This window comes from Chiloscyllium plagiosum, chromosome 21, assembly GCF_004010195.1.
Source record: "Chiloscyllium plagiosum isolate BGI_BamShark_2017 chromosome 21, ASM401019v2, whole genome shotgun sequence".
Taxonomy (NCBI): Eukaryota; Metazoa; Chordata; class Chondrichthyes; order Orectolobiformes; family Hemiscylliidae; genus Chiloscyllium; species Chiloscyllium plagiosum.
The window spans coordinates 57,370,247-57,393,714 of NC_057730.1; the positions used below are offsets into that span (position 1 = coordinate 57,370,247).

At 44.1% G+C, this 23,468-nt stretch overlaps 1 protein-coding gene across 1 annotated transcript in view; it reads right to left on the reverse strand.

Annotated features, from left to right (window-relative positions):
* clec19a (C-type lectin domain containing 19A) overlaps window positions 1-23,468 on the reverse strand; it is a 45,833-nt gene that overhangs the window by 4,148 nt on the left and 18,217 nt on the right. Inside the window, exons 2-4 of the mRNA XM_043711046.1 lie at window positions 20,859-21,036; window positions 19,215-19,308; window positions 12,417-12,549 (exon numbers count right to left, since the gene is read on the reverse strand). Coding sequence (XP_043566981.1) covers window positions 12,417-12,549; window positions 19,215-19,308; window positions 20,859-21,036 — 405 coding nt within the window. The remainder of the gene's footprint in view (window positions 1-12,416; window positions 12,550-19,214; window positions 19,309-20,858; window positions 21,037-23,468) is intronic.

The following is a 23,468-nucleotide window of genomic DNA, read 5'->3' on the forward strand; positions in this document are numbered from 1 at the left end:
ATCCATTTATACCACATCTACCGCTTTCCCCTCATCAACCTCCTTCGTCACCTTTTCAAAGAATTCAATAAGGTTTGTGAGGCACGACTTGCCCTTCACAAAACCATGCTGACTATCCTTGATCACATTATTCCTATCCAGATGTGCATAAATCCTATCCCTTACAATTCTCTCTAAGACTTTGCCCACAACAGAAGTGAGACTCACCGGCCTATAGTTACTAGGGTTATCCCTACTCCCCTTTTTGAACAAGGGTACCACATTTGCTATCCTCCAGTCTTCTGGGACTACTCCTGTAGACAAAGAGGACATTAAAATCAAGGCAATTGGCTCTGCAATCTCCTCCCTTGCTTCCCAGAGAATCCTAGGATAAATGCCATCAGGCGCAGGGGACTTATCTATTTTCACCTTTTCCAGGGTTTCCAACACCTCTTCTCTACATACCTTAAAGCCATCCATTCTACTTATTTGTGTCTCAGTATTCACATCGACGACAATGCCCTGTTCGTGAGTAAATACTGAAGAAAAGTATTCATTCAGTGTCTCCCCAATCTCTTCCGCCTCCACACGCAACTTCCCACTACTATCCTTGACTGGACCTATTCCTACCCTAGTCATTCTTTTATTCCTAAAAACTATCCGCCTGCACTCGCCCCCCCCCCCCCCCCGCCCTTGTTTTCCCCTAAACATTGCAAGAACTCTTCAACTTTAAACACAGATATTCCTGAAGATATTTTATCAATCAAATGAAAAGTGTCAGTATTCTTCTATCCCTTTTCTCCAAACCAAGACCATTCATCACTGGCATCGCCCTAGGGACTTGCCCTCAGCCTGACCTTACCATTGTTTTATTTCTGCTGTTTTTTTCATTCAGAGTTTGTAATCGAGTGTGTAGCCAATGTGGCGGAGGAGAGTGGTGAATTGGTTCCCTTTGTACCGTACATCTGCTTTCCTGTACTCGAGTATACATGACAATAAAAATCTAAATCTGAATCTTCCAGAATCAGGGAAGCAGCACATGATGCCAGGGCAGAGTGGAAGCATGGCAACTACACCCTCCTGATGCCAGGCTGGTCTAACCTTGTGCACATGGCTGTGTTTACACCCTTCGGAATTCAGGAGGCATATAAACCCCATGGCCTACCCAATCCTCTGTGTCTGTCATCCAACAAGGGAGATTAAAGTTACCCACTCAAACTGCAAACTAGTTCACAAATTGTATATGAAAGCAATAAAAACAGAAAATTCTGTAAATGTTCAACAGGTCAGAGGCTTTTCCAGAAAAATAAGAGTAATGTTTTTAAAGTAAAATAATGTGTTTAAGATACATGGGCTAAACAAAGGCCCAGGAGGACCAACCAAACATGTTGTTGATTATCTACTTTCTAACCTTTTCCAAATCCCTAACCTTTCCACATATTTAATCTGAACCTATCTGTCCCCATCTCTCCATTTCTAATATGCTCTATCACTTTACCAGCTTTAACCCTTTACCAACCTTACCCTTCTGGTCACTATCATCTGTTTCTCACTAGGGCTATCTGGTCTCTCCACACCGCCTCTTTACATAACACCTTGAAAGCTCTACCAATAGCTTGTCTCTTTATGGGGCATGGATGGCCACAGGAACTAAAATAGGGGGATACTCACTTGCAATGAATAGATCAGAAATTTACAACTGGATATGGATACAGGGAGTTCTTTTATAATGCGATGGTTGTGTTCCCGCTTTAGAAACAGCGCTCAAAGTGTTGGTGATGTAATTGCGTTACAGCCAACACACATTTTAAAAGCTTGCACTTCAGAAACAGTGTTCCCAATTTGTCAATTGTGTTTCAGTGAATTTACATTAATGAAACACACATTATAACAGAACTACCTGTAGTTTAGGTGAAATGGGCCAAAAATTGGCAGATGAAGTTTAATGTGGGTAAGTTTGAGGTGGAGAACTAGGAAGATGACTTTTTATCTAAACAGAGAACAATGTCGGCTGCTTTGGTGCAGAGGGATCTGCGTAACCTTGTACATAAATTGCAAAAAACTAATAAGCAATTACAGCAGGTAATACCACAACCAGAATTTTGGCATTAATTGCTAAAGGAATAAAGTATTAAAAGTAGCGAAGTGTTGCTGCAAATGTACAAGGCATTAGTGAGACCATGTAGGAGCAAATTACTGTAGGTGCTGGAATCTGTACTGTACAAATGCTGGAAATCACAGTGGGTCAGGCAGCATCCATGGAGGGAGAGCAAACTAATATTTCGAGTCTAGATGATTCCAGATGGAGTGAGACCAAATATGAAAACTGATTACAGTGTTGGTCCCCTTATTTGAGGAATGATGTCATTGTCTTGGAGACAGTTCAAAGAAAGTTCACAAGATTGATTCCAGAGCTATGGGATTTGTTTCATGAAGGGAGGTTAAGCAGTTTAGACCTATACTCTCTGGAATTTAGAAGAATGAAAGATGATCCAATTGAGATGGGTGGCACGCTGGCTCAGCAGTTAGTGCTACTACCTAACAGCACTTGGGTCCTGGGTTCGATTCCACCCTCGGGTGATAGGAGTTTGTGTCTGCGTGGGTTTCCTCTGGATGCTCCAGTTTCCTCCCACAGTTTAGGATGTGTGGGTCAGGTGGATTGACCATGGGAAATTGCCCATAGTGTGCAAGTTAGGTGCATTAGTCAGGGGTAAATGTAGAGTAGGAGGGGAATGGGTCTGAATGGGATCCTCTTTGGAGAGTTGGTGTGGACCTTTTGGGCCAAATGGCCCTTTTCCACTCTGTAATGATTCTATGAGATGAATAAGATACTAAAGGAGGTTGACGAGGGAGATGGAGCGAGGATGTTTCCTCATGTGGGACAACCTAAAACGAGAGGTCACAGTTTTCGGATAAGGGGCAGCAGAATTAAAACAGCGAAGGAGAGAAATAACTTCTCTCAAAGGGCTGTGAATTGGTGGTGTGAGAGTTCCATAGCCTGGATCGATGTCACGAGCTATATTCCCTCCAGCTGCCTATCTGTACGCACAGAAAGGAACCCGTGCTATTGCATTTGTATTTCCTGACCCTGTGACAGAGTCGTGGTGTACTGGCACCATTTCCTGCCCACCGTTCACTATTCAGAAGTATATGTTCTGAAAGAGTACTTTGCTTTAAAGTAGAGGAACGTCAATGTTTATCATCAGCAGGTTTTGGTCAGACTTCCCAAGGTGATGGAGGAGGCCATTTGGTCCATCAAGCTTGCTGCACCATTCAAGAAGACTATGACTGACCCTTGAGCTCAGCAGCATTTTAACACGCTGTGCCCCGACCCCTGACATCTTTAATATCTGGAAATCTATCGACCTCTATATTCAGCCTGCTCAATGATGGCCTTTCCACAGCTCTCTGGTGTAGAGATGACCAGATTCACCATCTTCATTGAGGAACCTCCACCTTATCTCAATCCTAAATGGCTGAGCCCTAATTTTGAGAATGTCTCCATCTCGATTCCAGAACCCCTCCCCGAATCTTCCCACCAAGCTCTGGAAAAATGGCCAAAGTTTCAATGAAGTCTCTTCTGATTCTTCACAACCTGAGAGAACACAGGCCCAGTCTTTCTCAATCTGCTCATAGGATTGTGCTTCTACCCTGGGAATATGGACTTTGTTATAAATTACAATAAATATTTCTGTCTTGAGACACATTGGTTCAGTCGTTTTTAATTTATCAGTTTTGAACAGTTCTATTTCTTTATCTTTGCTGCTCATTGGAGAATGCCCCCAGGATGTGAAAGACTATGAGCAAATAATGAAAGCAGAGTCAAAGGAAATGGTGCCAAAGGCTGGTTTGCTGCTCGGGAACATGTGAAATGTTGTTCAACCCAATGGGAGCTTTCCACATGGAGGAGTTAATTTGAAATGAGAGTCAATGTCCGGAACTTTCAATTGGGTGATCATAAAGTGAATAATATCAGAACCACGTTTTCCTGATTTTTCGGTGCATTCAATAAGACATAGCTGACTGGAGAACAAAGAGCCTGATGTCAGTGGTGGGTAAGAGAAGAATCTGAAATATAGGCTTTACATATATTTGGAAAGGCAAGAACTGATTAGGGATAGTCAGCATGGCTTTGTGCGTGGGAAATCATGTCTCACATACTTGATTGAAGAAGTGACCAAGAAGATAGATGAAGGCAGAGTGGTAGGCATTATCCACATGGACTCTTTGGCAAGGCCTTCGACATGGTTAGTCAGGTTAGATCACATTGGATCCAGGGAGAGCTAGCCCAAATGATCAGTACTGGGCCCACTATTGTTCACAGTTTATATAAACGATTTTGACAAGAATATAGGAGGCATAGTTTGCAGATGACACCAAAATTGGCAATATAGTGGAAAGTGAAGAAGGTTGTCTAAGATTATAATGGGATCTTAATCAGCTGGGCCACTGAGCCGGGAAACAGCAGATGGAGTTTAATTTAGATAAATGTGAGGTGTGGCATTTTTGCTAAGACAAACCAGGCAGGACTTAGACAGTTAGTGGTAGGGCCCTGGGGAGTGTTATCAGACAGAGAGGCCTAGGGATGCAGGTACATAGTTCCTTGAAAGTGGCACCACAGGTAGAGAGGTAGGATGGTGAAGAAGGCATTTAGCATGCCTGCGTTCATTAGCCAGAGAACGGAGTACAAGAGTTGGGACACCTTGTTACAGCTGTGTAAAACATTGGTAAGGCCATATTTGGAATTCTGAGTGCAATTCTAGTCACCCAGTTATTGGAAGGATATTATTAAATTGAAAAGCTGTAAAAAAGATTTACAAGGATGTTGCCAGGGTTGGAGGATTTGAGCTATAGGGAGAGGTTGAACAGGCTGGGGCTGTTTTCCCTGGAGCGTCAGAGGCTGAGGTGTGACCTTATAGAGGTTTATAAAATCATGAGAGGCATAGATAGAATAAATAGACAAAGTCTTTTCTCTGGGGTGGGAGAGTCCAGAACTAGAGGGCATAGGTTTAAGGTGGGAGGGAAAGATATAAAAGGGACCTGAGGGGCGATCTACAGCTTTTTGTTATTTGTTTGTGGGATGTGGGTATCGCTGGTTCTGTTAGCGTTTATTGCCCCGTCCCTAGTTGCCCGTTGAGAAGGTGGGGGTGAGCTGCCTTCTTGAACCACTGCAGTCCATGTGCTGTGGGTAGACCCACAATGTTCTTAAGGAGGGAATTCCGGGATTTTGACCCAGCGATACTGAAGGAACAGCGATATATTTCCAAGTCAGGATGGTGAGTGGCTTGGAGGGGAACTTGCAGGGGGTAGTGTTCCCCATGTATCTGCTGCCCTTGTCCTTCTAGATGGAAGTGGTTGTGGGTTTGGAAGGTGTTGTCTGAGGAAGATCAAGTCCATGTAATAAATGTCCTCACTCTGTGATGGTAATAAGGAACACATCAACATATTTTAATGAAATCCCTATGTTCTTTTAAAGAAAACGTTTTTACTGGTTTGCTGGACATTACTTTCATGCTCAGCATCAAGAGCGATTTCTGTAAATAAACCTCACTCCCTCCGGACCACACTCCAAGGAAATGAGAAACAGAGTAAGATGCAATTCAATAGAAATTAACCATTAGCAGGAGAGGTGAATGAAGGGAAATGTTCATCATTGTAACCTGGTTCAGAGTTAAAGGCTACTGCACACTCTTTGGAATCCAGTATAGATGCTGCTGGAGTTTAAACAGAGAGGCATGCTGCTCTCAGTTTCCAGGTGGAGATGGCTCAGGTTCTGTTATGCCCTGGCCAGTATTAGCAGCCCCACATTGGGGATGTGACAGTACAGAGAGAGACAAAGTTAAAACTGGGGGGACAAAGTTAAAAATCACACAACACCAAGTTATAGTCCAACAGCCCTATTTGGAAGCACTGGCTTTCAGCAGATAACCATTGTCTCCAGTGAAAAGATTAAAAGCGGCTCCCATTGGAAGTGATGGGGATTGATTTACTCCACACACTGAGGTTTAAATGCACTCTCTGTTCTGATAGCTTCTCATCTGTTACTTCATCAAAATCCTTAAGCAAAGGGGTTTCCTTGTCTACTTGCCTCTGCAGGGGTATACATCCCACACAGTCATTCTATTTATCAGGGACTTGCGACAGTGGGGAGTGTGACTGAAGCCCTCAGTTTGTAGCTCACTGTTTCTCAGACATTCACCATGTAGAGGTGCTGGTGTTGGACTGGGGTGGACATTCATATTCAGGACTTTGCACCAGACAGAACCAAAGAACAAATGGAGTCCATCCTGCTCTCTGCAGGAACAACCCAGCAACTCCCACTTCCCTAACTTTTCCTAATAACCTTATAAATCTTTTCTCTTCAAACGCTCATCAAGTTCCTGCTTAAAAGTTCCATTTGAATTAGTTTCTGCTGTGCTCTCAGCCCATGTACTCCAGACACCACTCCACTCACTGCATGCAACAGGATTTTCCTCATCGTCATTCCTCATTTAGAACCATGCAGACAGTAACTCACCTCCTGACCCCCTAAAGCCTGTCCACCATCTACAAGGCACAGCAGGTCAGGCAGCATCCGAGGAGCAGTAAAATTGATGTTTCGGGCAAAAGCCCTTCATCAGGAATAAAAGCTTTAAAAGCTTTTATTCCTGATGAAGGGCTTTTGCCCAAAATGTCGATTTTACTGCTCCTCGGATGCTGCCTGACCTGCTGCGCCTAAATCAGCACAGCAAGTATTGAAGAAGGTGTCTGTCAGGGACCTTGGATCGTTCTGAAATCCCTTATTTCTTTCAACAATGAGTGGGCATCCTGAGGAGGTGTTGGTGCTGGGAGTGAGGCAAGTGTCTGTGGACCTTGGAACAGCTGAGCGTCAGCTGTAACTGTAAAAGTCATGCATCAGCTCCTGGAGCACCACGGCTCATGCCCGAAACGTCGATTCTCCTGTTCCTTGAATGCTGCCTGACCTACTGCGCTTTTCCAGCAACATATTTTCAGCTCTGATCTCCAGCATCTGCAGTCCTCACTTTCCCCCCTGTGCTGATTTATCCTGGTTGCCATAGCAACATGTACCAATCAGTTGTTAGGGACTGAGCCATCCTTTTGAGGGCAAAAGGAATGCAGTCAAGAGACCTCACTATATGATTCCTGCATTTACAGGATACAGACAATTCAGCATCCCAATGATGAACTCTGCTTCAGATCAATGAGAATGGAAAACCTCTTCACTTTCTATCGCTCCTGCCCCTCACCATAGGGGGCCCACTGTAATTCTGCTCTATGCTGGTACATTGGGGGATTGGGAAGGGGGCTTGAAATCACCCTTTCGGGACTTCCTCCTCCCATATCCCAAAATCATAGAATCATAGAATCCCTACAGTGTGGAAACAGGCTTTTGGCCCAACAAGTCCACACCAACCCTCTGATGAGTAACCCACCCAGACCCATTCCCCTACCCTATTACCCGATAGTTACCCTTGACTAATGCACATAGCCTACTCATCCCTTGTCACTGTGGGCAGTTTGGCATGGCCAATTCACCTGACCTCCACATCTTTGGATTGTGGGAGGAAACTGGAGCACCTGGAGGAAACCTGTGCGTTTAACAGGAGAATGTGCAAACTTCACACAGACTGCAGGATGCAAAGTGCTGCAGGAAGTTCTCAACGAAAATGTGGGAGGTAATGATGCTGCTCTGCTGGCTGCATGATTATCTGTGAAATGGCAGTGAAATATTGATAAGGACATGAAAGCACTTCTTCAATTTACTCAAGCCTTTGAAAGTAATGACCTGTAAAAGTGTTAGCATTTCATCTGCGAGCTCGGAGGCTGCAGGTGAAGAGGATACATTTTCCTTTGACCAGTTGATTTGTATCCTGCTCTTGTCGGTTTTTGGAGCAAGGTTTTTTGCTTCCTCAGTGTTGATGAAAGAAGTTAGCTCCCTTTATTCAAAGGGTCTTGAACAAATGGAGGTCTCTTTATTTCAGTTTGTGCAACCACATTTAACATTACCTTTAGCTGGAAAAGTGACTGGAGTTGACTTTGGAGGAAGAGGGATTCAGCAAGGCTAATATAATTCATTCTCAGACACTGTAATTTTAATTACAAATGGAAATAACTCGAAATCCTTTTTTAAAAGTAAGTTGGACATTCACTGAACATTTGTCCACCATTATCTCTCTGTGACTAGTTCATTGTGATTTTCAAAGTTCTACTCAAGAGCCTTAATTATTAATTATTTCTTCATGGGATATGGGTGTCACTATCTGGCCCAGCATTTATTACCTGTCCCTAGTTGCCCAGCTTGAGAAGGTGGGGGTGAGCTGCCTTCTTGACTCACTGCAGTCCATGTGCTGTGGGTTGACCCACAATGCCCTTAGGGAAGGAATTCCAGGATTTTGACCCAGTGACACTGAAGGCGATATATTTTTAAGTCAGGATGGTGAGTGGCTCGGAGGGGAACCTGCAGGGGGTGGTGATCCACGTATCTGCTGCCCTTGTCCTTCTAGATGGAAGTGTTCGTGGTTTGGAAGGTGCTGTCTGAGGATCTTTGGTGAATTTCTGCATCTTGTAGATAGTACACACAGCTGCTACTAACCGTCAGTGGTGGAGGGAGTGGGTGTTTGAAGATGTGGTGCCTATCTAGCGGCTGCTTTATCGTGGATGGTGTCAAGCTTCTTGAATGTTGTTGGAGCTGCCCCCATCCAGACAAGAGGGGAGTATTCCATCACACTCCTGACTTGTGCCTTGTAGGTAGTAGACAATTCCATGAATATGAACTGCATCCCAGGCTGCTGTGGGAGGAGTGGCAGGAAATTGCAGGGGCTCTGACACCAATTTTTAATTCCTCTCTGGCCACTTGGGGTTGGAGGGGGGCGTAGGGTTGGAGTGCCTGAGGACTGGAGGATGGCTAATGTGGTTCCACTTTTCAAGAAAGGTGGTAGAGATGAATCAGGAAATTACAGACCGATGAGTCTCATGTCAGTGGTAGGGAAACTATTGGAGAAAATTCTGAACGAGTGAATTAATGTCCACTTGGAAAGGAATGGGTTAATTAGGGATAATCAGCATGGCTTTGTCAGAGAGAGAGGTCATGCCTAACCATTTTGTTAGAACTTTTCAAAAATGTGATCAAGTGTATGGATGAGGGAAGTTCAACTGATGTAGTTTGTATGGATTTTAGCAAAGCTTTTGACCATATCTCTCACAGGAGACAGATTGAGAAGGTTAAAGCCCATGGAATTCAGAGGAACTTGGTGAGATGGATCAGAAACTGACTTAGTGATAGGGCACAAAAGGTAGTGGGAGAAGACTGTTTAAGTGACTAAAGGCCTGCGTCCAGTGGTGTACTACAAGGATCACTATATTGGGACCCTTATTGTTTGTCATATACATAAATGATATAGATATAAATGTTGGGGGAATGTTAAGCAAATTTTGCAGATGTCACCAAGATTGGTAAGTTGATTAATAGTGAAGTAGATGGCTGTAGGTTAGAGGAAGATATGGTTGGGTTAGTCAGATGGGTAGACCAGTGGCAGATGGTATTTAACCCTGATAAGTGTGAGATGAGACACTTTGGAAGAAGAAACAAGATGAGGGAATATTTAATGAATGGAAGGACACTGGGTAGCTCAGAGGAGCAGAGCGATCTTGGGGTAATTATTCACAGATCCCTAAAGTCGGTAGAGCGTGTGAATAGGATAGTTAAGAAGGCAGATGGGACACTTGCTTTCAACAGTCGTGCAGAGAGTATAAGAGTCTGGAGGTAATATTGGAGCTGTACAGAGCGTGGGTCAGGTCACAGCTGGAGTACTGTGTTCAGTTCTGGTCACCTCACTGGAGAGCGTACAGAGGAGGTTCAACAGGATGTTGTCTGGGATGGAGATATTGAGGTATAAGGAGAGACTGGATGGGCTTAGATTGTTTCCTTTAGAGCAGAGAGGACTGAGGGGGGACATGATTGAGGTGGATAAGATCATGAGGAGTATAGACAGGGTGAATAGAGAGCAGCTGTTCCCCTTGGCTGAGGGGTCAATCATGAGGGAGCATAGTTTTAGGGTAAGGGGCAGGAGATTCAGAGGGGTTTAGGGAAAATTCTCAGTGAGAATCTGGAATGCACTACCTGGGAAGGTAGTGGAGGCTGGAAATCTTACAACCTTTAAAATATATTTGGATGAGTACTTCAAATATCATAACGTTCAAGGATGTGGGACAAGTGTAGGAAATTGTGATTAAAGCACTTTTAGTGATAGATACATCAATGCAGACTCGATGGGCTGAGTTGAGGTTTTGGACGTAGGCTTGCTCGCTGAGCTGAAAGGTTCATTTCCAGACGTTTGTTACCTTACTAGCTAACATCTTCAGAGGACCTCATGTGAAGCAATGCTGAAAATTCCTGCTTTCTATTTATACTTTTGGGTTTCTTTGGGTTGGTGATGTCACAGGAAATGAACCTTTCAGCTCAGTGAGCAAACCTACATCCAAATGGAAGTGAATGTTGAAGTTGGTAGATTGGGTGCCAGTCATGCAGGCTGCCTGGTCCTGGATGGTGTTAAGCAATTTAGAAATATAAGAATCAGGAACAGAAAGAGGCCATTTGTCCCTGCAAGCTTGTTCTGCCATTCATTATGATCATGGCTGACCATCCAACTCAATGGTTTACTCCTGCTTGCCCCCTCACCTCACCCCCAACCCCGCCCCCTCCAGATCCATCGATTCCTTCAGCTTGAAGTGGTATATCCAGTCCTTCCTGAAATCGTACCATGTTTTGGCCTCGACTGCTTTCTGTCCGAGTGAATTCCATTGGCTCACCACTCTCTGGGTCAAGACATTTCTCCCTATCTCAGCCCTAAAAGCTTTACTCCTTATCCTTTTACTGTGATCCCTGGTTCTAGACTCCCCTGGTCATCTGGAACATCTTTTCTGCATTTACTCTGTCTGGTCCTGTTTGAATTTTATAGGTTTTTATGAGATTTCCCCCTTACTCTTCTGAAGTACAGTAAACATAATCCTAACAGATTTAAAAATTGCCTTAAATGTCAATCCTGCCTTCCCAGGAATCAGTCTGGTGCATATTCACTGCACTCACTCCATAGCAAAAGTATTCTCCCTCAGATAAGGAGACCAAAACTGCAGAGAGTAGGCCTGGTCTCACCAAGGCCCGAGATAATTGCAGTAAGACATCCCTGCTCCTAAACTTAAATCTGCTCACCACAAAGGCCAACCTACCCGTTTGCCTTCTTTTCCACCTGCTGGACCTGCATGCTTACCTTCAGCATGGGAGATAACTTGCCTCCTGTTTTTGCTACCAAAGTGGATAATCTCACATTTAGACACATTATACTGCATCTGCCATACATTTCCCCCTCAGCCAATTTGTCCAAATCACATTAAAGCATCTCTGCATCTAGCTCCCCCTCCAACCCAGCTTTATGTCATTCACAAATTTTGAAATATTACATTTTGTTTTCTCATCTGAATCACTAATAAATATTGTGACCACCTGGGTTCCAAGTTCTCATTAGTCACTGCTAGCCGATCAGAAAAAGACCTGTTTATTCCCACTCTTTATTTCCTGTTTGCCAGCCTGTTTTCTATCCATCTCAGTGCCATGCACTCTAATTTTATATCTAATCTGTTATGTGGGACTTCTGAAAGTTCAAATAAACCAACAGCCAGTGGCTTCCCTTCATCAACTCTATTAGTTACATCCTCCAAAAATTCCAGCAGATTTGTCAAGCATAATTTCCCTTCTGCAAATCCATGCTGACTCTGTCCAAGCCTGGCAATGTTTTCCTAATGTCCTATTAAATCTTTTATCATAGACGCGAACATTTTCCCCATAACGGACATCAGTCTGACTGGTATATATTTCCCGGTTTTCCCTCCCTCTTTTCTAAAATAGAGACATTACATTAGTTACCCTCCAGACTGTGGGGACTGTCCCAGAGTCTATAGCACCTTGAAAGTTGACCACCAGTGCACCCAGTATCTCTCGGGCTACTTCCTTCAGTATCTGGGATGCAGATTATCAGACCCTGGGGATTTGTTGGACTTTAATCCCATCAATTTCCCTGCTGAGTATCCTGATGAAGAGCTTATGCCTGAAACGTTGATTCTCCTGCTCCTCGGATGCTGCCTGACCTGCTGTGCTTTTTCAGCACCATACTCTCGACTCAGATCCCCAGTATCTGCCGTCCTCACTGTCCCCTGAGCATTACCAGTCTTGTTTTGTTTCTATTTCAGATTTACAGGGTTTTTTTGCTGTTAGATATTCCCTTGATTCCTGTTTTTCATCAAAATTCAATAACTTTTCTCAAATTTGGAGACAAGTGGAATTCATCGAGCATTACCACTGGATTTTCCCAAAGTTTAACGTCCCTCCTAATTTCCCAGCAAAGATTCCACTAGTCTGACATTATTTCAGAGAACGTGCCTACCACTGCTTTGCCGGAACCATATCTGGCCGCAATCTTCCTCCTCCTCTGTCAGGTGGGTTCCATCATCAGGTTGGTTGCGATCCCAATAATTATAGTCATACGTTGTTCCATCAGTCCATTCAAAATCCCCTTCCTGCCCAGAATTTAGAAAGGAATTGAAGATCATTATTTATTAACATGTCTACACAAATAACTACTTGCAAATAATTATTGCCCCAAAAACAATAGTGCAGGAAATCCATAATTTACTGGTGCTCTCCCAAGTGAGACCAGGAATTGGTTAAACTGGCTTCCAGCCTTAAACTGGGCATTCATTCAGAACGGTCTCAGGTACAGAACCTTCGAATGTACTTTACAAGAGTAACAACAAAGAATATCATTCAGTCAGAGGCTATCACTATCACGGCACTCACACCCCAGCCTGACAGGACTCTGGGCAATTCCATCAAGAATACCACGTCGGTGATAGTGATTATAACTCTGTGACCTTTACTATGCTCATGGAGAGTGATAGGAACAGTATGGGAAAGTATTTAATTGGGGGAGGGGGACGTACAATATTATCAGGCAGGAACTGGGGCACCTAAATTGGGAACAGATGTTCTCAGGGAAATGCAGGACAGAAATGTGGAGGTTGTTCAGGGAGCACCTGATGATGGTGCTGGACAGGTTTGTCCCACTGAGGCAAGGAAGGGATGGTAGGGTGAAGGAACCTTGGATGAGAAGAGATGTGGAACATCTAGTCAAGGGTAAGATGGAATCTTACTTAAGCTTGAGGAGGCAAGGATCAGACAGAGCTCTAGAGAGTTACAAGGTAGCCAGGAAGGAACTGAAGAATGGACTTAGAAGAGCTAGAAGGGGGCATGAGAAAGCTTTAATGGATAGGGTTAAGGAAAACCCCAAGGTGTTCTACACTTATGTGAGGAACAGGAGGAAGGCCAGAGTGAGGACCAGTCAGGGATAGTGGGGGGAACTTGTGCCTGGAGTTGGAGCAAGTAGGGGAGGTCCTTAATGAATACTTTGCTTCAGTATTCACTACGGAGAGGGACCTTGATGTTTCTGAGGACACAGTGAAACAGACTGACATGCTGGAACAGGTTGATGTCAAGGAGGAGGATGTGCTGAAAAGTTTGAAAAACGTAAAGATAGACAAATCCCCCAGGCCAGATGGGATATACCCGAGGTTACTTCAGGAAGCGATGGAAGAGATTGCTGCCCCTTTGGTGATGATCTTTGTGTCCTCACTGTCCACTGGAGTAGTGCCAGATGATTTGAGGGTGGAAAATATTATTCCCTTGTTCAAGAAAGGGAATAGGGATAATCGTGGGAATTATAGTCTTACATCAGTGGTGGGCAAAGTATTGGAGAGGATTCTGAGAGACAGGATTTGTGATTACTTAGAAAACCATAGTTTGATCAGAGATAGTCAGCATGGCTTTGTGAGGGGCAGGTCATGCCTCACAAACTCTACTGAATTATTTGAGGATGTAACAAAACACGTTGATGAAGGTAGAGCAGTGGATGTGGTGTATATGAATTTTAGCAAGAAGTTTGATAAGGTTCCCTATGGTAGGCTCATTCAGAAAGTAAGGAGACATAGGATACAGGGAAATCTGTCTGTCTGGATACAGAATTGGCTGGCTCATAGAAGACAGACGGTGGTGGTAGATGGAAAGCATTTAGTCTGGAGCTCAGTGACCTGTGGTGTTCCACAGGGATCTGTACTGGGACCTCTGCTCTTTCTGATTTGAATAAATGACTTGGATGAGGAAGTGGAAGAGTGGGTTAGTAAGTTTGCTGATGACACAAAGGTTGGTAGAGTTATGGATAGTGTGGTGGGCTGTTGTAGGTTGTAACAGGATACTGACAGGATGCAGAACTGGGCTGAGAAATGGTAGATGGAGTTCAACCTGGAAAAGTGTGAAGTCATTCACTTTGGAAGGTAGAATTTGAATGTGGAATACAGGGTTAAAGGCAGGATTCTTGGCAGTGTGGAGGAACAGAGTGATCTTGGAGTCCCTGGATGTCCACAGATCTCACAAAGTTGCCACCCAAGTTGCTAGGGCTGTTAAGAAGGTGTCTGGTGTGTTCAATAGCAGGGGGATTGAATTTAAGAGCCGTGAGGTTAAGCAGCAGCTCTACTGAGCCCTGGTTAGACCACACCTGGAATATTGTGTTCAATTCTGGTGGCCTCATTATAGGAAGGACGTGGAGAGGATGCAGAGGAGATTTCCCAGGATGCTGTCTGGACTGAAGGGCATGTCTTATGAAGAAAGGTTGAGGGTTCTCAGTCTTTTCTCATTGGAACGAAGAAGGATGTGAGGTGTCTTAATGGAGGTGTACAAGACCTTAAGAAACATAGATAGAGTGGATAGCCAGAGACTTTTTCTTAGGGTGGAAATAGCTATCACAAGGGGTCATAATTTTAAGGTGATTGAAGAAAGGTTTAGGGGAGATCTCAGAGGTAGGTTCTTTACACAGAGAGTGGTGGGTATGTGGAATGCCCTGCCAGTGGTGGTAGTAGAGTCAGATACATTAGGGACATTTAAGCAACTCTTGGATAGGCACATGGAAGATAATAAAATGAAGGGTATGTGGGTTAGTTTGATTTTTAGACTATGATAAAAGGTCAGCACAAAATCGTGGGCTAAAGGGTCTGTACTGAGCTATGTTGTTCTATGTTCTATGTTCTAAGATGTGGGGCCTGGTTGAGACTAACTGAGCTTCCAACCTGGAAGACAAGAAATCAATTGTGAGCAATGTCTTATCTGAGGACCCCATTCATTGAAGACTGGGAACCATCTTCCCTCTCTAAGGTTAGAAAGGGGGAATTGTGGGATGCAGCAATCATGGAGTGGGATTTCTCCCATCCCACTAACCTTGACCACATTCCAATATTTATGTTCTGATCTCTTCCCCACTCAGAAATCTTTTGGGCTCAATTTCTTTAGCCTCTCATTGCCTCTTGTTAACACCAAGTTCAGAAAGCTCTCGAAAATGACAGCATTCAATATCATATTGCCACTGGGTTTCTGATTTGGAAGAGAATGAACTTTCATTCCTTTTCATCAGTTATGTGGCAAAGAAACAATGCGATGGTTGGCCAATCAAAAAATCCCACAGATTAATTTCATTTTGATTGAGTAGCTAATGTACATCAGCACCACCGACGCTCAGTAGCAGCAGTGTGTACTATTTACAAGATGCACTGCAGAAACTCACCGAAGATCCTCAGGCAATACCTTCCAAACCCACAACCACTACCATCTGGAAGGACAAGGGCAGCAGATACATGGGAACACCACCCCCTGCAAGTTCCCCTCCGAGCCACTCATCATCCTGACCTGGAAATATATCGCTGTTCCTTCAGTGTCGCTGGGTCAGAATCCTGGAATTCCCTCCCCTGTAGCATTGTGGGTCAACCTTAAGCACATGGGCTGCAACGGTTCAAGAAGGCAGCTCACCCCCACCTTCTCAAGGGGCAACTAGGGACAGGCAATAAATGCTGAGCCCAGACAGTGATGCCCACAGCCCACAAGTGAATAAAAATTCTAATTGTCTGCTGGTGCTGGTTTGATGCGATGACAGAGCAATTCCTGTCTCTTCTTTCTGGCTTTTATCTGAATTCTATTATTTCATATGATTTCACATTTCTCTTCTCTCGTTCTGCAGTAGTTTGTGTTCTGATTACTGCCAGTTGTAACTTCTCACACTTGGCCAATCCAATGGATCACATTCTTCCCAGAGTCCCATGTTGAGATTCTCCTAGATCAGCAAAATAACTCAAACCAAGCATACAATACAGTCACCAATATAGTCACCAATACAGTCACCAATACAGTCAATACAGTCACCAATACAGTCACCAATACAGTCACAATACAAACAATACAGTCACAATACAGTCACCAATACAGTCACCAATACAGCCACCAATACAGTCACAATACTAACAATACAGTCACCAATACAGTCACCAATACAGACAATACAGTCACCAATACAGTCACCAATACAGTCACAATACAAACAATACAGTCACAATACAGTCACCAATACAGTCACCAATACAGCCACCAATACAGTCACAATACAAACAATATAGTCACCAATACAGTCACAATACAAACAATACAGTCACCAATACAGTCACCAATACAGTCACAATACATACAATACAGTCACCAATACAGTCACCAATACAGTCACCAATACAGCCACAATACAAACAATACAGTCACCAACTGTGATTGGCTGATTGAGCCATGACAATTAAATTACAAAAATTAGTTCATACAAAAACACCAGAACCTCTTACTTTGGACCGGATTTTAAAGTGCAATTGGGAATCCCAACACAGGATGGATTCCGTTTCCTGACCACACACTTGTCCTCCTGAGGGGTTTTTGAATTCAAATACCCCATTTAATTGGGTTCAGGCAAGGTCACCGGGCAATTAGTGATAGAATCATACAGCACGGAAACAGACCCCTTGGTCCAACAGTCCATGTTCCCAAACTAAACTAGTCCCAACTCCCTGCACTTGGTCCATATCCCTCCAAACATTTCTTATTCATGTTCTTATCCAAATGTCTTTTAAACATTGTGACTCTACCCACAACCATCACTTCCTCTGGAAGTTCAATCCACACATGAACTGCTCTTTGTCTGACAAAGTTTTCACTCACGTCCTTTTTAAATCTTTCTCCTCTCACCTTAAAAATATGCCTCCTAGATTTGAAAGCTCCCACCTTAGGGAAAAGACACCTGCCATTATACCCTAATGATTTTATAAGCTTCTATAAGGTACACTCCAGTTAAAACAGTCCCAGCCTATCCAGCCTCTCCCTATAACTCGAATCTTCCATACCCAGCAACATCCTGGTCAATCTCTTCTGAACCTTCTCCACCTTTAATAATATCCTTCCTATAACAGGCCGACCAGAACTGGACACAGTGCTCCAGAAGAGACCTCACCAACATCCTGTACAACCTTAACATGATGTCCCAACCTCAACATAACATCCCAACCTCAACATAACGTCCCAATTCCTAAGCCCTGTGAAGTGGAAGCCGCCTGACAGGGATCAGTGGCAATGACAGACGACAGCCATTTTGGGGAGCGCCACTACCTTGTTGAGAAGAGCAGGCAGCTCCTCGGGGAAACAGTGAAGACAATGGCAGTGGACAGGACAGAGAGAAGATCCAGCACCCTAACTCGAGTTAGGTCCCAGAAAGAGAGAGAGTGAAACAGAACATGCTGGAGAAAGAAGTAAACAAGAAATAGTGTTTCAGGTGTGTGATCTTTGATCAGAACTAGGAAAGTTGGAAGTGGAATAGGTTTTGAGCGAGGAGTAGATAGGTCAAGATCAAAAGGGAGGTCTGTGAGAGACGGGAGAGACTGAATGATGGTGGAGTTAGTTTTCCAGGACCAGAGAGATTAGGAATTGGGTAAAGAAACAAGGAATGTGTCTTGACCAGTGGAACAGCTGAGGGAAAGCATACATAAGAAAAAAGCAGGAACAGGCAATAACAGGCGATTGAAAATAGAGGAGATATCATGGTCTCTAATTGTTGAACTCAATGTTGACTTTGGAAGGCGTAATGTTCTGCTCACTGTGTTGACTGTCAGCCTCTCGGGCAGACTGGAGCAGACTGAGGACAGAGAGATCACTGTGAGTAAAAGGCCGACGATTAAATGGATAGGCCACTACCTGCAGCTCGCGAGCTAAACATGAGAATTTCCCTCGGCACAGACACTGCTGACCTGCTGTGTATTTCCAGCATTTTCAGTTTATTTCAGCTTTCCAGCATGTGCAGCATTTTACCTTTCGATTAAAAAAAAATTAAATCCCAGCAGCTTTGCATTCACTTGTTTTAACATCATTCCCAGGACATGGGCATCGCTGGCTGGGCCCAGCATTTATTGCCTGTCCCTAGTTGCCCCTTGAAAAGGTGTGGGTGAGCTGCCTTCTTGAACCGCTGCAGTCCATGTGCTGTGGGTTGACCCACAATTTCCATAAGGAGGGAATTCCAGGATTCAGACCCTGTGACAGTGAAGGAACGGTGATATATTTCCAAGTCAGGACAGTGAGTGGTTTGGATGTGAACTTGCAGGAGGTAGTGCCCTAGACTGTTTTTGGGATCACCAAGGTGAAGTTTAAATGTTTAGCTCTGCACTAGCCAGGCTCCTTAATGAGTCGAAAGTGGGTACTGGAGACGTTGCAGATCAGAGTCAAGATTAGAGTGGTGCTAGTAAAGCACAGCAGGTCAGGCAGCATCCGAGGAGCAGGAGAATCAACGTTTCAGGCAAAAGCCTGATGAAGGGCTTACTGATGAAGGGCTTTTGCCCGAAACGTCGATTTTCCTGCTCCTGGGATGCTGTCTGACCTGCTGTGCTTTTCCAGCACCACACTAACCTTGACCCAGGCTCCTTAATGAGTTTCTTCAGGAGCTTAAAGAGTCATAGATGAACACAAACTGATTCTCATCGCCCCTCACCACCTGTCCCTGCTTGCTTTTGCAACATTACTCTCTGTTTTGCAGGAATTGAGATTATGAGGCAATTTCCAGCACCTGACTTTCTGACTTCCACACCTGAACTTCCCACAGTCCCTTTGGGAATCCAGCCCCTTGTATTTCAATCCATTGTCGGTATTTGGTCAAAATAAGAACACAGAGAGAGAGTAACATAAATGAGTAGCATTAATTGCCTTGATATTTAGACACTCTGCCAGTTTTCCAACAATTCATTAAAAGAATTTTAATTGTCTCTAAGTACTTAAGAAGTGGACTTACCATTCTCCGATCATGGAGACCTATCCAAATATCAGTTGGTATTCCAGGTACGCGACTGTTAACTAAGTCATAAACAAAGACATTCTCTTCCCAGCTGGGAAAGAATAAGAAACAGAGTTTTACAAAATAATGTCGCTGTACAGCATGAAACCATGTGAAACAGTATTCCACCTTCAAAAACAACTCAAAGTTATTCTGCAAATCAAAGGGTTTTACCTGAAGCTTTAATAATCGCTAGAAAATCATATTTGGAGCCAGGGTTTCCACTTTGGGGACATGGAGAGGAACGTGCTGAACATTGGGTTGAGATTGCACTGGCTCCAGGCTATACTGGATTTCATTTACAGAACCACAAGGCTAGCATTTTTATCAAGGGATTCTTCACGTGTCTGAGCAGGAACCAGGCGTGGTTCACAAACCCGACAACAAAAGGAAGCATTTTTAATGTTTAGTTCGGGTGGCCAATCTGTTATATTGAAGAAACTTCTATAAAAATGAATCATTTTATTTTAAAATTTAAATTTAATAATTTCTTTTAAAAACTTATGTAACTATTCAGAATCATTCGGCTTACACCAGTCAGCTTGTGAGTAAACGTTTTGATGCTATTAACAAATACTTCGACATGTTTCAGTGACCTGGGCGAGGATGAACATAATCCGAGGGGATTTCCTGGACTGTGTAATTGTTAGACAGCTTTCTTTTTGATTTGGGATCACAGTCAGTTTTGGAAGTGGTATTTGATTAAGGCAGGCTGATTGCTTGGTAACAACAAGTACAACACTGGAAATAGGAGACAACCATTCAGCCCTTGAAGCCTACTCTGCCATTTGTAATGATCATGGCTGATCGAAATGGCCAATTCAATAGCCTGTTCTCATGTTCCTCCATATTCTTTGATCTCTTTAGCCCCATGCTACATCCAGCTACGTCTTGATATCACATAATGGTTTTGGCCTTGACTGTTTTCTGTGTGAGTGAATTCCATTGGCTCACCACCCTCTGGGTCAAGGCATTCCTCCTCATGTCAGCCCTAAAAGGTTACCCCTTATCTTTAAAAATGATCCCTGGTTCTGGACTCCCCCACCTGCCTGTATTTACTCTGTCTAGTACTGTTAGAATTTTATAGGTTTCTCTGATATCTCTCCTAATTTGTCTAACCTCCAGCAAATATAGTCCTAACTGAGAGAAAGTGAGGACTGCAGATGCTGGAGATCAGAGCTGAAAATGTGTTGCTGGAAAAGCACAGCAGGTCAGGCAGCATCCAGGGAGCAGGAGAATCGACGTTTCGGGCATGACAGTATTTACTTTGACCCCACATCCTCCTGGGTGTCACTCGGAATCCTGTAATTCCCTCCCTGAGGGCATTATGGGTCTACCCACAGCACATGGACTGCAGCCGTTCAAGAAGGCAGCTCACCCCCACCTTCTCAAGGGGCAACTAGGGACGGGCAATAACTACTGACCCAGCCAGCGATGCCCACATTTCCTGAAGTAATTTTTAAAAAGCAGGGATCAACTTGGTTGTATAAAGATTTCCAAACTTCTGTGAACATTATATTTTTATATTCAACCTCAAATATATACATTTTAGTTGAAACATTGATCAGTGGTTAACTGTGAAAACAGCCGTATTACCGTTACCTGTGGATTGAGGCTAATTTAGCTGATCTGAATCCATTTGAAAATTCAGCGCAGTAAAGGTCAGCTTCAGCCCAACTCTTGGTCTCGGGAAAGAAGCGGAAACAATATCCATTGAATTCAGTCCAGAAGAGTGGGCAGGAATAAGCAGGGATCCCTCCAGTGAGACGCAGAGGCAGCTCTGTAATAACGAAATTCATTATTAACAAATTAGTCCAAGCAAACTAACTTCATTTATGACTCTTGTGTTTGACTAGGCATTTGCCCTTTCTGTAAGGAAAACAGCACAAGGAATTACGAAGAAGTTACTGAAATAGTATGACTGGTGAGAATCATTATAAATCTATTAATTATTTACAGTAAAAGGGTAGATTTTCAGTTTGGAATGGTCACCCTGAACACTCTAAGTAAAGCTTTAAGGGTGATGCTCATTCTAGTAGGTGACCCTCTGCCTGAACAATGGGCAATGAATGTCTGTTGTTTTCTTAAGATTTCCATAGGTTACCTTGAAATAACAGACACAAAACCATTTGAAACTAATGATTTAACAGCAATAACCTGGCATTTCACTGAGCTTGGAAAGATGAAGGACAGGATTCAATATTGGAAACAAGTACTGTCAATATTTTTAACTATAATTCCAACAGGTCCTTTCTAAAGTAGAGCTGACACAGTCAAAAATGGCTGCAGATGTAAATTAAGTGGCTCACTGGAGAGAGAGAGAGAGTGAGAGAGAGAGAGAGAGAGAGAGAGAGAGACCAATAGAATGTAACATAAAATGTCAAAGAAACCTCAAACAGGCTGGACTTTGTGATTCCAAATATTATGAGGGACTGACTGCTCAAGAGAAAGGGTGAAAGTGAGGACTGCAGATGTTGGAGATTAGAGTCAAGAGTGTGGTGCTGGAAAAGCACAGCAGGTCAGGCAGCATCCGAGGAGCAGGGGAATTGATGTTTCTAGCAAAAGCCCTTCATCTCATGCTCAAGAGAAAGCCAGCCGCCAGTGGATTATGTCCCAAACGGCAGGCATCTGTTTCATTTTCTCTACATAAGAATGGGGTTAAAAACAATTTCAACTTTACTGGAGGGAACCAGTGGGACTGAACATTCCGTCTGCATTACCCTGGGTTCAAGTAGCTGAATGCTCTGGTGATCACAGTCATTGAACAATCCCATAGTTCGAGGTGTGCTCCCAGTGAACACTCTCTCTCATGCTGGCTGCTAGAAATCAGCTAGATAAAGGAAGATCTTCTCCATATCCTACAGTCCATGTGCTGTGGGTAGATCCACAATTCCCTTTGGGAGGGAATTCCAGGATTTTGACTCAGTGACAGTGGTATTCCCATGTAGCAGCTGCCCTTGTTCTTGCAGATGCAGTTTGGAAGGTGCTGCCGGAGGATCTTTGGTGAATTGCTGCCGTGCATCTTATCAATGCTACTACTGAGCGTTGGTGGTGTAGGGATTGGATGTTTGTGGATGTGGTGTCAATCAAGCAGCTGCTTTGTCCTGGATGGTGTTGAGCTTCTTGAATGTTGTTGGTTGGAGCTGCCCCCATCCAGGCAAGTGGGGAGTATTCCCTCACACTCCTGACCTGTGCCTTGTAGATGGTGGACAGGCTTTGGGGGGGGGGGGGGGGGGTCAGGAAGCATAACAAGTTAGAGAACATTGCCTGGGATCTGGTAACACCAGCTTTTTGTCCAGTTGTTTAAGGTGATGGGAGAGCCCAGTTGCTGCAGTGTGGGAGGCTGGAGTTTGGTAACTGTCTGGTAGGCAGTCAAACAGCCAGCACTAGGTCCTGCACGGGATCTAGGATCAAGAGGACAGAGGTCCTGCCTGCCAATGAGCTGCCAGCCAATGAGAGGCTGGTAATTCTCTATTACTGTAGCTGCTATCATTGCTCCAGGGACTTCACTGGGGATTGTGATTGGAGCCTGAACTCAGCCAAGTGAAGGGATTGGGATCTGAGTGAGAGGTTTGTCTGAGGCTGGGTGGGGGGACAAGAAGGGGTAGTTTGCAGTGTCCCAGCCTCTCCCCAATGCTGGGTCCTTTGGCCATAGCAGTAAGGGTAGGCCATTCATCCCTCCCACCCTGGCATGGTTACGTTAACACCTCAATGAAATAGGAATAACCTTAGATCTCTGAGACCCTGAGGAACATCGCAGCCCCTCACTGCTCAAACTCATCTCACCCAATGAGGAACTCACTGACCGAGTAAATTCTCATTTAGTAACGGTCCTTGGAAAAGCAGCAACACACACCCAGGGACATCATTGCAGCATCTGCCTTCAACCTGCCACATCGAGTTATGGAAACAGACCCTTTGGTCCAACTCATCCGTGCTGACCAGATATCCCATTATGACCTAGTCCCATTTACCAGCACTTGGCCCATATCCCTCCAAACCTTCCTATTCATATACCCATCCAGGTGCCTTTTAAATGCTGTAATTGTTCCAGCCTCCACCACTTCCTCTGGCAGCTCATTCCATACACGTACCACCCTCTGTGTGAGGAAGTCACTTCTTTCTGCAAAGGGTCAAACTGGACACACACTCTCACACACACACTCTCACACACACACAGACACACACACACTCACTCACTCACACACACAC